The sequence below is a fragment of the Eptesicus fuscus genome, chromosome 9 (genome assembly GCF_027574615.1).
Source record: "Eptesicus fuscus isolate TK198812 chromosome 9, DD_ASM_mEF_20220401, whole genome shotgun sequence".
Taxonomy (NCBI): Eukaryota; Metazoa; Chordata; class Mammalia; order Chiroptera; family Vespertilionidae; genus Eptesicus; species Eptesicus fuscus.
The window spans coordinates 3790602-3805612 of NC_072481.1; the positions used below are offsets into that span (position 1 = coordinate 3790602).

The window sequence follows — 15011 nt, forward strand, 5'->3', positions numbered from 1 at the left end:
AAGCGAAATGGAACAGGTTGGAGTGCAGAATGATATAATAAGTGATTTTTGTTTTTTAAAAGGAAGGCTGATAGACCCAACCTTCCTGAGAGAGGCTGCTCGGGGTGGGTCGGGAAGGTAGGCAGAAGACCAGGGAGAGAAGCCGCACACAGACGGATGCTCTGACCTTGACTTTGACCTTACGCAGGGTCAGACCCTAAATGTTTTTGGTTTTTTTTTCTTTGTGGGCCATCGAGTCCCTTGTCACAACTGTCCACCTCTGCTATTGCCGTGCAAAGGTGGCTAGGACCGTCAGTAAACAATGAGTGTGGTTGTGTGTTCCAATAAAACTTTAATTACAGCCCGGCCGGCGTGGCTCAGTGGTTGAGCATTGACCTATGAACCAGGAGGTCACAGTTCAATTCCCGGTCAGGGCACATGCCCGGATTGTGGGCTCGATCCCCAGTGTGGGGCGTGCAGGAGGCAGCCGATCCATGATTCTCTCTCATCACTGATGTTTCTATCTCTCTCCCTCTCCCTTCCTCTCTGAAATCAATAAATATATATATTAAAAAAAAAAAAAACTTCAGTTACAAACTTGGAAATTTGAGTCTCATGTAACTTTACACGTCATGAGACTTCATTCTTCTTTTGATGTTAAAAACCACGTGAAAACTCTTCGTGGCTCCTGAGCCATCGAAAGGCCCGTGGGTCTCAGCTTCGGCCCGGGGAGCGAGGCCACCCCGCCCCAGCCCTCTGCGTGGGCTCCTGGGGCTTCTGTGACTGTGTTTTATTTATTAGTTTATGTGCATACAACATTGCCTTTGACGTTTTTAAGGATAAAATGAAGAGTAAGCCCTGGCTCAGAGGGGGAGGACAAAGGCAGGAGAGGGGAGGGTGGAGGGACCACAGACCTGCAGGGACACGAAATCTTCCCAAGACTCCCCCTGCCTGGGCTCTGTCTTCTTCCCCGCCAGCCCTGGAGGAGGCCACTGTGCTGGGGACAGAACCGACGGGACACTCGGCCGGGGACATTCCCTGCATCTTATGGCTCATTGTCGTACGTCTATCGCACACAGCCCTGAGTGATGTCAGCTGGACCATTTGTTTACATGATTGAATTTAAAATGTAATTCTCTTTTAATTAAAAAAAAAAAGCCCTAGCCTGTTTGGCTCAGTGGATAGAGCGTTGGCCTGCGGACCGGAGGGTCCCGGCTTCGATTCCGGTCAAGGGCATGTACCTGGGTTGCAGGCTCCTCCCCAGCCCGGGCCCTGGTCGGAGCGCGTGCAGGAGGCAGCCCATGGATGTGTTTCTCTCACATCGATGTTTCTCTCTCTTCCCTCTCTCTCTCTCTCTAAAGATCAATGGGAAAATGTCCTCGGGTGAGGATTAAAAAAACAAAACGGAAACATAACCCTAACCTGTCAAGTACTATCTGGAAGGTGCCCTTGGCCGCCAGCCCTGTGCCATCCTCTGAGGAAAGGGGTGCATTTTAAAGGGACTCGTGGGGGTAACCCTGGGTATTGTCCAGGTCCGTGTTTGTCAGTAGAGAAAGATCCGGCGGTGGGACCACTCCTGTTTCGCCTTTGTTTCCTCTCAAGCGCGTCCCCGCAGCTCCCGGGATTTCCAGTCACAGCTGACCCTCCTCCCCTTCCTCTTCTTCGGGGAATCCGCAGCTGCAGCCGTCCTCCTCCTGGGCGGTCCGCACCGGCTTCAGGAACGCTGGGAAGGAAGCGCACAGACACGTGTCGCTGGTAGCCCGTCTGCATCACTCAACAGTCACGTCCTAGAGCTCCTTCCCGTGGGACAAACTTCGAGTAGCGGACGTTCCCCACTTCAATGCGAACCCGCCCGTCAGCAAGAGAGGTGCTGATGCCCTGACCGTGTGGCTCAGTGGATAGAGCGTCGGCCTGCGGACTGAGAGGTCCCAGGTTCGATTCCGGTCAAGGGCATGTACCTTGGTTGCGGGCACATCCCCAGTAGGGGGGGTGCAGGAGGCAGCTGATCGGTGTTTCTCTCTCATCGATGTTTCTAACTCTCTATCCCTCTCCCTTCCTCTCTGTAAAAAATCAATAAAAATAAAAAAATGGACACAATGTTAAAAAAGAGAGAGAGAGAGAGAGAGAGAGAGAGAGAGAGAGGTGATGATGGCAGGTAGGAACTTTTCCTCGGGATTTTTGAGGGTGTGTTTTGCTTTTTTTCGTTTTACCAAATATTTGTGTTGGTCCTGAAGGACTATATTCTTTACACAACGGCTAAGCGTACTCTTGAGCATGAATCACTAACACATCAAATCCGCCGTGTCCCAAATGTCACTGTGGCTTCAGTGAGGGTTCCTTAAATGGCACACGGACAGGTTCTTCTGAGTGAGATGCTTATGGCACCAAGACGTTAGGACACGCCCCCCACTTCCATCGGTTAGGAAGGAAGGAACTGACTATGCGCTAACTTCCAGGTTTCCTTCCACGTGCCTGTGTCAACTGATTGTGTTACCGGTGAGCAGCCTTTAATCCTAAGCAGATACCTTTATAGCCCGACAAAGCGAAAGGCCCTGCCCCGATGTGACATGCTCGTTGCCACAGAAAAGAACCGAAACCCACCAACTGCATGTCTCCAGGAATTTATGAAAACCTGGCAAGACATTCACAAAGAGCAATGGGGTGTCATGATGAAACCAGGGTTACTCTGATTCCCAAACCAGACAAAGATAATACTAGAGCCCGGCCGGTGTGGCTCAGTGGTTGAGCATCAACCTATGAACCAGGAGGTCAAGGTTGGAGTCCCGGTCAGGACATATGCCCAGGTTGTGGGCTTGATCCCCAGTAGGAGGCATGCAGGAGGCAGCCAGTCAATGATTCTCTCTCATCATCAATGTTTCTATCTCTCTCTCCCTTGCCCTTTCTCTCTGAAATCAATTTTTAAAAAATGTATATTTTTTAAAAGACACTACTAGGAAAGAAAACTATACGTTATATCCCTCGGGAATATAGCTACAAAAATTCTTAGCAAAATATTAGCAAATATAATTCAGCAACTTAGAAAAAGAATTCTATACTAAAAGCAAGCGGAGTTTATTCCAAGGATGCAAGGCTGGTTCAATATTCAAAAATGAATCTATGTAATCCATCATCTTAACCGGATAAAGAAGAAAATCAAATGATTGTATCAGTTGATACAAAGAAAACATGACAAGATTCAACATTTATTCATGATTCTTAAACAAATTCTCAGAAAACTAGAAATAGAGGAGAAATGTCCTCGACTTCATAACAAAGGGCCCTGGCCGAGCGGCTCAGTTGGTTGGAGCATCGTCCTCTGTACGGAAAGGTTTCGGGTTCGATTCCTGGTCAGGGCAGATGCCCATCTTCCAGCTAGACCCCCAGTCGGAACACATACAGGAGGCAACCAATCCATGTTTCTCTCTCACATCGATGTTTTTCTCTCTCCCTCTCTCCCCCCTCTCCTTTCCTCTCTTTCTAAAAAAGTAAAAAAATTTTTAAAAATCAATGAAAATATATCCTCAGATGAGGATTTAAGAGAGATAAAGATCTACTAAAAGTCTACAACTCACATCATACTTACTGGTTAAAACTGAATGTTTCCCCTAAAATTAGAAGTGAGGCGAAGATGGTCACTCACTAATTTTATCGCACCTGGTACTGGGAGTTCTAGCCAGCCATGAAAAGGAAGTAAAAAAGCGTACAGATGGAGAAAGAAAAAGTAAAGCTTCCTTGTTTGCAGATGACATTATGGTCTACACAGAAAATCTCAAGAAATCTAGGAAATACGCCCACAACTAATGAATGAGTTCCACAAAATCACAGGATCCAAAATCAATCCACAAACATCAATTATGTGCCTGTGTGCCAGCAGCGAACAGGTGGAGACCCGCCTTCAGGACAAATGCCATTTACAGTTTAAAACAATTCTCAGACCGAAATGTAGCAAAGCATGTGCAGGAGTTGGGTGCTGAAAACTACAAAATGGTGATGAAACGAATCGAAGGAAATTGAACAAATGGAGAGACATACTGTGTTCCACGCACAACCTGCACAGGACTTCAAGGCAGCTTTCCCTGCGATAGCCAGACACTGGCCCACGCGCGCCGTGGGCACCAGCCAGCAGAGAGAGTGACGGACACGCGCGCGGCTGGGTCTCCGTGGCGTTGAGTGAAAAAAGCCCATCTCCAAAGGCTGTGTATTCCCGATCCATTTCTACATTGTGTGACTCCATGTACATAACATTCTCAAAGAGACAAAATTGTAAAGATAGAACACAGGTTCGAGGTTGCTGGGGTTGGAGGGGGGGAGGATAGAGGGGGCAGGGGTGGCTGTGAAGGCTGAGCAGAGGGAGATCTTTGTGCTCAGGGAATAGTGTGTGTGTGTGTGTGTAAATATATGTTTATTGATTTCAGAGAGGAAGGGAGAGGGAGAGGGAGAGAGAAACATCAATGATGAGAGAGAATCTTGGATTGGCCGCCTCCTGCACGCCCCACACTATGGATCAGAGGTCAACCCTCACCCACGGAGCCACGCCGGCTGGGCTATTTCTGTGTTTTGATTGCACTGGTGGTTATACCATCTACACATGCGATAAAACGACACCCAGGTAGATACACACGGCCCTGGCTGCGTGCCTCGGTTGGTTGGAGCATCATCCTGGACACCCAAAGGTCGTGGGTTCGATTCCCCGTCAGGGCACCTGGCTAGGTTGTGGGTTCCATCTGTGGTCGGGGCACGTATGGGAGGCAACCGATTGATGTTCCTCTCTCACGACAATGTTTCTCTCCCTCAAAAGTCAATAAACACATATCCTCAGGTGAGGGTTAAAAACACACACACAAAAAACAAGGATCCACACACAATGCCCCGCGGTCCTTGCGCGGCCTGACCTCGCGCTATCGTTACATCGAATGCGACCCTGACTCTCCTGCACGGTTCACAACTTCCTGTTATTTTAAAACAGAACGTTTCTAAAAATAACTTGAAGCTTTCAAAAAATGGAATACGGTTCCATTGCAACTCACTCATTACTCATACATACGTTTGAAAGCCGTTGTATAAAGAACTGTGTTGCTGGTTGGGCAAAGATGGAAAGATTCGTTCTTGCTATGAGAGGTGTCAGTGAGAGCTGAGAGCTTTCAATCAAAGGCGTGGACCTCAGAGAGAGAAGCCGGAGCTAACCGCGGGGTCGGGGGGGGGGGGGGTCCGCGGCGCCCGCACAGCCCACGGGAGGGCGCCTGCACGGTAATGAGACAAGGATGCAAGGACGGGGCCCCCCAACAGAAAGGTGCTCAGAAGACTTGGTGGGGCTCTGGCAGAGGAGGAAATCCCAATGGCCAACATCACAGGAAAAAAGTCCCATCGCACTCGAAATCAGGGAAATGCAAATTAAACCACAGTGAAATCCACCCGCCCACCAGAGAGAGAGAAATGAACGCCACGGTTAGCAAGGACTGGGGGGCCAAAGGAGCTCTCCGCCCTGCCGGGCCGGTGTAAGGGGTCCCCTGCCGCCGGGAAGACAGCTGGATGTCTACGAAGGGCCCGGCGATGATCTTTCTAGATTAAAACAACGCAGAAACACAGGCGATGTGCGCTGAGATAAATAGACAGAAATACTGGAACAGCATTGTCTGAAATGGCCCCAAACTGGACCTAACCCAGTGTCCGTCCATGTTTGAAGGGACCAAACGCACGATGAGGTAGTCACTCGACAGAAGAGTGTCCAACAGCAGAAATCAACGAAGGCAGATGCGCACCTGGATGGGTCCTAATGCTACCGCGTTGCCTGAGAGACGGCAGATCCTGGACTGATCCAGAGAATACGGAGCAGACACAGGCGACCTGCTCAGAGGTGAAACGGTGTTGTCCGTAGCAAAGCTACAAATATGAGCAAGGAAGTGGCTGCCGTGGCTTCTAGCGTGGTTGGCACTGGAGGGAGGGAGGGCCTTGTCTGGAAGGACAGGCAGGGCTTGGAGGAGGGGAGGGGGTAAGTGACCCCGTTTCCCCACCGGGCTGGGTGCTGGGTGCTGGGTGATGCAGGCGTTCCCTCCACAGCAGTCCGTTAAGCCGTGTTTTCCCTGTGTGCGCTATCGCACGATGTACAACCATTTTGTACTGTTTTCAAAGTGCCCGTCAGACAAATCAGCGCGGCGCATCTCTAGGTGAGACTGCGGATCCTGTCCCCCCCAGACCGGGGACCTTCTGGTTACAGCGCCGCCCTCTCGGACCACGCCCCCCTCGGCCGAGTCCCTCCTGCCAAACCCTAGCCTGCGTCCCTGGTTCTGTCCTCTATGAAGACAAAACCCAGGCCCCATCTATACACCTAAAGAACATTTTTATTCATGTTCTTTAATTGGTTTGAGAGGGAGAGGAAGGGAGAGGGAGAGAGGAACAAGGATGAGAGAGAAACGTCGATTGGCTGCCTCCTGCACGCCCCCTGCTGGGGACCGAGCCTGAAACCTGGGCGTGTGCCCTGACCAGGAATCCAGTCAGAGACCTCGTGGTGCGGGGGACGATGCTCCACCCACTGAGCCACACTGGCCGGGCCATAACCTTTCTGAACAAAGACTAAGAGGTTTCATGGCCACGTTCCATATAGAAATAGCATCTTGGCTCAATGCAGGGAAGCTTCTCACGTCATCCCTATTGCCGACGTCAGAGGCCCCGTCCTTCAACCCGCTCGGACCCTGCAAGGGCTCTGCGCCTCCTGACTGCGGGGCTGCCTCGGGTGAAGGTCATTGCCAGCCCGAGGAGCAGGGCTGAGGGGGCAAAGGTTACTTCCTGATTCCTCTTGGCCGGTGTCCTGTGCGCACAGCTGTCTGGCCGCACACGTGTGCGCACGCGCGCGCACACACACACACACACACACACACACACACAGAGTTACCCAAGACGGCGCATACTTACACCGTCACCTTTCTAGAACCCTGGGATTCTGTGCTGCTACTGCCCACTCTCCCCGCTCCACACTGCTGACATCTGGGCCCGCCTGTGCGTAGTAGGGCGCTTAGCACCCTCACTGACCACCCACTAGATGCCAGCACATCGCCCCCGCCCCCACCCCCACCCCCCGTGCTGCCCCTGACCCTTGGGGGCAACGCTGCCTGCGCTGACAGCCACGGGCTGTTCTCACCCCGTTTCTAGAACTCAACCCCCTCTTTCCTTTCTCCTGGGAGAAGCCTCGCCTCGGGCTCCCGTCTGACGCCCCGCGTTCACTTACGTTGCTTGAGGAGGGACAGGAGCTTCCGCCGGCCCTGCTGGGCCTCCGAGGACCTCAGCGCCAGCAGGAGCAGCAGGGCCAGGGCCGCGGCCGCCGCCAGCGCCAGCAGGAGGATGCTGATGGGGGGCCGGGGACCTGGGGCAGGCGAGGGAGAGAGCGTGGCCACGTCACTGCCTGAGTCTACTCACGTCGACGTCCACGTCGGCCAACCCCCCACCCGTGGGCATCCAACCAGCTAACTGGTCAACTTGCCCGCGTGTTAGGAAAACAGACATTTTTAAAACACCTCGCCGGCCGGCGGGGCTCAGGGGTTGAGCGTCAGCCTGTGAACCAGGAGGTCAGGGTTCGGTTCCCGGTCAGGGCACAGGCCCGGGTAGCGGGCTCCATCCCCAGTGGGGGGCGTGCAGGAGGCGGCCGGTCCATGATTCTCTCTCATCGGTGATGTTTCTCTCTCTCTGCTCCCCGGTGCGGGTCTCAGACTAAAGGACAAACAGGCCCCGAGGCCGCGGAGGGGAGCGTGCGGTGCCGCTGTGGGCAGAGCCAGGACCCGCGATGGGTCGGATCCCAGTGGGAACGGCCACCGTCCAGCCACACGGACTCGAGGGCAGCAGACCGGCTACCTGGCTCCGGCGCGGGCGCGGTGGGCGCGGGGGCGGGGGGGGGCGTCTGGGGAGGGGTCCGCCGAGGGTGGCCCGCACACCACGTCTCTCTCCGTCGTCCCGTTCGCCAGCACGGCCTTCCCATCCCGAGCGCAGCTGCGGCCAACGGAAAGGGTTCAGGTCAGTAATTCAGGTGCAGATCATGCCAAGGAAACACACTGCCTTCCCCGCCCCATGAGGCAGCCTAGTCACTAAGACGTGTGAGGCTGGGTTCATGGAGATTTTTTAAAAATATTATTTTATTGGTCAGAGAGATAGAGGGAGAGGGAGAGAGAGAGAGACATAGATGTGAGAGTGAAACATCAATTGGCTGCCTCCTGCGTGCCCCCTACGGGACATTGAGCCCTCCGCCCAGGCCCGGGCCCGGACCGGAAATCGAACCTGTGGCCTTTCCACGCACACGATGATGCCCAACCCACTGAGCCACACTGGCCAGGCCAGGCCAGGTGTTAGAGGGGAGTATGCATCGGTGTACATCACTCTCCGTGCTGGGCACTGCCCACCGGAAGACGCGCTGATTGGCGAGGGCGGGGGGCGGGGGGGGGATGCGGCAGCCGAGAGATGGGAAGAGCGCTGGGCAGATGGGGGCCGCGGGCAGCTCTGATTGGAGGCTCGGCATCGTTTCCAGGGAAAATGCCCACTTCCCTGAGCCAGGCGCTCCCCCCCCCCCCCGTACTGTCCCCGCCCTGCCTGGTGGGCGGTGTGCTGTGTCCATACCCGACAGATTTCAAAAAGCCTCAAGGAGTCTGGCCGGCGTGGCTCAGGGGTTGCGTGTCACCCTACAAGCCAGGAGGTGACGGTTCGATTCCCAGTCAGGGCACAGGCCCCGTTACGGCTGCCTCCCCAGCAGGGGGCGTGCAGGAGGCAGCCGATCGATGTTGATGTTTCTTTCTCATCGATGTTTCTCTCTCTGGCTCCCTTCCTCGCTCTCTAAAATCAATAAAAACTTTTTTTTTTTAAAGCTTCCATGATAACATTCTTTGTCTTTAAGAAAATTGACCCGGGTTCTTTATTGTGTAAGCAAAGGGAAGTTATACATACTCCGTCCACGGTCGGCAGGTGCCGAGTTTCTGGTCGTTAAATGTCCCCGAGTCACAGTCTTTGCAGCCTGGCAGAGAAAGTTCAAAAAGCAATCATCAGAAAGGGAGGATTTCCATCATTTCGTAACTGCCCTGCGATGGCCGTCCTTCCATAATAACGCCGTGAACGTGAGCCAATCTACACAGATTGTTCAAGGAGTCTTGAAACCGGACCCTAATGGAGCCGTGTCTGAAAACGCACGGTCCTGGTGACGAACAAAGGTGTTTTCAGACAGTTTGTAAGTATCCTGTCCTTGACGCAGCGGTTCGTTGCTTGTAGCTTTCAGGGTCTACCAATCTACGCTTTCTTTTACACTAGTGGCCCGGTGCACGAAATTTGTGCACATTAAAAGGGGATTAATTAGAGAAAATACTTTAATATTGCTATTTGCCCTTTCTCTATGATAGAAGTGTCAGAGATGAAAGAAAATTAGTAAAATGTATATGAAAACCTTCCTCCTGTCAGAGTCTGGGGCATACCACGGGACCCAGAGTCAAGTCCCCGCCCACCCGCACCTCAAATCGCGCCAGACCCGGCGGGCCCCACCCCCATCAAGCCCTGCAGGGTGGGGGGTGCGGCCTCAGGTCTCCAGGCCCTGGCTTGATGGCAGGGCAACCATTTGCATATTAGCTCTTTATTATATAGGATTCCAAAGGCCCAGCCTGTGCGCCTGCTGTATATTATCTTTATTTTGGCTTATTAAGAGAATGGATTTTTTTTCCATTTAATTGAATTTATTGGAGTGAGATTGGTTAATGAAATTGTACAGGTTTCAAGTGCACAGTTCTACAATAATCATCCGTATGCTATGTGCTCACCACCCCAAGTCAAGTCTCCTTCCCTCACCCTTCATCCCCCTTTAGCCTCTTCTCCCTCCCCCACCCCCTTTCCCGCTGGCCATCACCACACACTGTCTGACTCGGAGGTTTGGTTTGGTTTGCTTAATCCCTTCACCTTGTTCACCCAGCCCCTCCTCCCCTCCCTAACTAAGAGACTAGTAGCCCTGTGCACGAATCCGTGCGCCAGTAGCTCGCTGCTGCCCTCCAGTAGCTCTCTGCCCGCTGCCCCGCCCTCCTGTAGCTCCGCCCTCCTCCCTCTGCCCCCCTTCATAGCTCGCTGCCCTGCCCCCTCCTGTAGCTCTCCGCCGCCCACTTGTAGCTCGCTGCCCCACCCTCCTGCTGATCCGTGATCCGGTCATTACTCGGTGGGTCGTTATGCTTCACGGAGTAACGGCCATTTGCATATTCCCTCTTTATTAGGTGGGATAGTACCCTGTGTGCCATTGGCTTGTGAAATCGCCACAGTGGTCTGTGCTAAGGACGTGTTTAAAAGACACACACACACACACACACACACACACACGCACACACGAGAAACGCCCGAGAGCCACGCTAAGCACATTGGTCTGGACAACCACGTGCTCAGATGGCCGAGCAGCTCACCCACCGTCCGCCGTCAGCCCCTGGCCTCGCCCGCAGTCCGGCTCACACATGGCGCACGCGGCGCCGCGGCAGTGGAAGCCCGGGACGCACTCGCACTCGGCGTCGCTGGTCGGAGAGCACCTCTTCTTCGTCCTGAAAACACCTGCAAGGCCCCGTGTCACATGGCCCGGACCCCGTCCAGGAAGCACAGTGCGGCCGCAGTGAGACCCAGGCTCCCGCCACCTACAATGTCCCCCAGCGCCCGCGCCGGCGTGGCTCGGTGGACAGAGCGTCAGCGTGCAGACTGAAGGGTCCCGGGTTCGATTCCGGTCAAGAGCACACGCCCGGGTTTTGGGCTCAGTTCCCAATGGGAAGCATATAGGAGGCAGCTGATCAGTGATTTTCTCTCACCATTGATCGCTCTCTCTCCCTCTCTCTCCTTTCCTCTCTGAAATCAGTCAATATATATATTTTTTAATCTTTTAAAAAATGTTCCACTGGTCTCAGAGGATACAGTGTACGTCTGAGTCCCAATAGGAGGCATTTTTACGTTTTGCTGATGGAAATGTTCTCTCTTGTCCAACGACTGTTTCCTCTGACGTTCAGAAAGCTCAAACCCACCAATGGCTATGGCAGTGAGTTCTTTTCCGGGGCTGCTATGGACAGGACCCCGCCCCTCGGACCCCGCCCCACGGGAGGCAGTCCCCTCGGGAATACATCTGGGGGGCCGCCCGCCCGTCTCCGAATGAAGCCGCGGAGGCCCTACCTTCGCAGCGCCGGCACAGGCGGCAGGCCTCTTGCCCGGGGGTGCGCGAGAAGCTGTTGGGGGGGCAGCGGGCGCAGGTCGGCGTCTCGGTTTTCGCACAGAAAGTACCTGAGCGGCAGAGCACAGGGCGGGTGTTTGGCAATGGGTTACCGTGGTGAGTTCACAGAAAACGAGAACCCGAAACAGCGACCCGTTTCCCAGGAGCCACGGGGAGAGGCTTCACTTTGCTGACGGACTTCTTCAAAGCACACGTGTGGGCGCCCTGGCCGGTGTGGCTCAGCGGTTAGAGCGTCGGCCTGCGGACGGAAGGGTCCCGGGTTCAATTCCGCTCAAGGGCACATGCCCGGGTTGCGGGCTCGATGCCCAGTGTGGGGCGTGCAGGAGGCAGCCGATCAATGGTTCTCTCTCATCACGGATGTTTCTCTCTCTCTCTCTCCCTCTCCCTTCCTCTCTGAAATCAATACAAATATATTTTTAAAAAAGTGTACATGTGGGCCCGGCCCGCCGGCTCGGCTGGTGGGAGTGTCAGCCATACAGGAAAGGGTGCAGGCTCCACAGATGCCCCCCCCTTCCTTTCTCTCTAAAATCAATAAAAACATATCCTCGAGTGAGGATTAAAAAAAAAACATTTTTAAAGTATAAATTTGCAAGATCGCCCTCAGCAAAATCACAGAAATAAGAATAACAAAGAATAGGTATTGCAACACATAAGTCAACAGAAAGAAAATAGTTTCCTTCGTCTATTGAATAAAACAGAATGATTGCTCTTAATCAATTCCAGGAGATCAATATGATAGGATTCAGGGGGAGATCAACATCCTTCATTAATACCTGTGCCTGCCTTCCCCCACTCTGCCACACACACACACACACACACACACACACGCACACACACACACACGCACACACACGCACACACACACACACACACACACACGCACACACACACACACACACACACACGCACACACACACGCACACACACACACACGCGCACACACACACACGCACACGCACACACACCCACACACCCCCTCCGCCCCGCCTCCTCCTCGCTCCCTGCTGTGTCCGCAGTTGGCGCCAGGGCCTCCCACACAGCAGCTATTCCCGGGGGCTGGCCGTGTGCCCGCACTGTTGTAACCCTCCTGGGTGCTCCCAGCAGCGCCATGAACCAGGTTCTCTTGTGACCCCTGGGTGCCAAGGCTGGGGCGAGTGGCGTGGCTTTGTTCCCAGGGCTAAGACGCCCACACCCAGGAAGCATTTGTAGGTGAACGTGTACACGGTCATCCAAGCAGAGCTCCTGGGCCCTGACCACGTGCCCACCCGTGCCGTGTCTCAGCACAACAATCCCGCGGGGTAACTGGGTCCTCACCCGCCGGGCAGTCCCGGCAGGAGCCCTGCCCCGATCGCACCCTCTCCACACTCAGGGCCAGCAGCAGCGCAGCCACGAGGTGGTAGCGCCCACGTCCCATGATGGTCTTGGTCTTGCCCGGAGACGGTGCAGCAAAGCAGACGCCCCACGCCGTGGGATCAAAGTCGCCGTTCCCCAAAGGCGCCCTGCAGAAGGGAGACGGGTACGGGAATGGGGCGGCTTCTCCTTTCCCACGCACACGTCCCGGCCCCCGCCACCCGCCTCCCCCGGGACCCGGAGGTCTCAGGGACGATCCGTACAGGAAAGGGAGCCATTCACAGGAACGTCTCTGCTGGGACCGGGGTAGCTGCACACACAGCTTGTGTGCAGGCTCGCCTCGGTCGGAGGGGCGCTGCCCAGCACGATTGGCCAAAATACAGAAGTCATCACAGCCAGAACTTTTGGGGACTTTCTTGGCTACTGAGCATTTAGCATCCAGATTTCCACAGGGCCAGCTGCCTGCTGCCCCTCGAATCTGAGACTGTCGGGGACCCCTACCTATCAGCGCCAGGAGAAGAACCCCCGTTATCGCCGTGTGCATGCACAGCACGGGGAAATGTCAACCACCGGGTTGCTAGAAAGTTACAGCACCTCTCCGCTCAGCTCATCCTCACATTAAAACTCTTAAACGGTTCAGTTACACGTGACACTCAATATTCTGTCCGTTTCAGGTGTACAACATAGTGGTTAGACATGCATGCGACTCACAAAGCGATCCCCCCATAAGTTTGATACCCACCCACCCAGCACCATACATCGTGATCACAAAACTATTGCCGTTAGTGGCTACGCTGTGCACATTTTCTTAATAGATGTATTTGCTCATTTTGAGACCTGAAGCTCATATAGTAACAAAACTAAGGAGTACGAAGAAAAATCTCTTTTGAGATGTTTGCGTGATCTTTATTCCATGAGCTGGGGGAGGGATGATGTTAGCAATTAGAAGGGGGGAAAGTCTAGAAATGTTGCAAAGTAAACGGAGCCTCCCTCTACCCTCACGCCAGCCGGAGCCCCCCGGTCTGCCCCGAACGACCAACCTTGAGATGGCGGGCTGCTGAGGAACTTTCCAGGACGTGGTCTTTGGAGCAGCGAGTTCTGAAGAGGAGGAAGCCTGACAGGTTAGACACACACTAGACACACGTGGCGCTGGGTGACTCAGCCGGGGCGGGGCCTCTGGGAAATCCCCACCCAGCTCTGCGGGGGAGCTCGCTGGGTATCTGCTGACCCCAAACCCTCGAGCGATGGCATTTCAAACACTTCTTGGAAGTACTCTCTTCAGTTGGTATTTTCAAGGTGACTTTGGTAAAGAGATGTTGTCACTTTCTGTAACTCTTTGAGATGAGAGGCATGAAATCGGCCTCGGAGTAAGGTGCACTGCCCTGCCCCCTTGTGCACTGCCCTGCCCCCTCGCTCTAGACCCTGCGGTAGCCACAGTGTACCCAGGGCCGCTGACGTAGCCACAGTGTACCCAGGGCCGCTGACGTAGCCACAGTGTACCCAGGGCCGCTGATGTAGCCACAGTGTATCCAGGGCCGCTGATGTACCCACAGTGTACCCAGGGCCGCTGACGTAGCCACAGTGTACCCAGGGCCGCTGATGTAGCCACAGTGTACCCAGGGCCGCTGATGTACCCACAGTGTACCCAGGGCCGCTGATGTACCCACAGTGTACCCAGGGCCGCTGATGTACCCACAGTGTATGTACCCAGGGCCGCTGAGTAGCCACAGTGTATCCAGGGCCGCTGATGTACCCACAGTGTACCCAGGGCCTCTGATGTACCCACAGTGTACCCAGGGCCGCTGATGTAGCCACAGTGTATGTACCCAGGGCCGCTGATGTAGCCACAGTGTACCCAGGGCCGCTGATGTACCCACAGTGTACCCAGGGCCGCTGATGTACCCACAGTGTATGTACCCAGGGCCGCTGATGTAGCCACAGTGTATGTACCCAGGGCTGCTGACGTAGCCACAGTGTATCCAGGGCCACTGACGTAGCCACAGTGTACCCAGGGCCGCTGACGTAGCCACAGTGTATGTACCCAGGGCTGCTGACGTAGCCACAGTGTATGTACCCAGGGCCGCTGATGTACCCACAGTGTATGTACCCAGGGCCGCTGATGTACCCACAGTGTATGTACCCAGGGCCGCTGATGTACCCACAGTGTATGTACCCAGGGCCGCTGACGTAGCCACACTGTATGTACCCAGGGCCGCTGACGTAGCCACACTGTATGTACCCAGGGCCGCTGACGTAGCCACAGTGTACCCAGGGCCGCTGATGTAGCCACAGTGTACCCAGGGCCGCTGACGTAGCCACAGTGTACCCAGGGCCGCTGACGTAGCCACAGTGTACCCAGGGCCGCTGACGTAGCCACAGTGTACCCAGGGCCGCTGACGTAGCCACAGTGTACCCAGGGCCGCTGACGTACCCACAGTGTACCCAGGGCCGCTGACGTACCCACAGTGTACCCAGG

General features: G+C 54.7%; 1 protein-coding gene across 1 annotated transcript; it reads right to left on the reverse strand.

Annotated features, from left to right (window-relative positions):
• Positions 1-1610: 1610 nt before the first annotated feature.
• Positions 1611-13608, reverse strand: TNFRSF9 (TNF receptor superfamily member 9). Its single transcript, XM_054720680.1, has 8 exons — positions 13576-13608; positions 12500-12684; positions 11128-11235; positions 10387-10524; positions 8902-8968; positions 7835-7956; positions 7202-7336; positions 1611-1702 (listed from the first exon to the last, which is right to left on the reverse strand). The coding sequence occupies exons 2-8, from the start codon at positions 12597-12599 to the stop codon at positions 1611-1613; spliced, it is 762 nt and encodes a 253-aa protein (XP_054576655.1). The 5' UTR covers positions 12600-12684; positions 13576-13608.
• Between the last annotated feature and the right edge of the window lie 1403 nt (positions 13609-15011).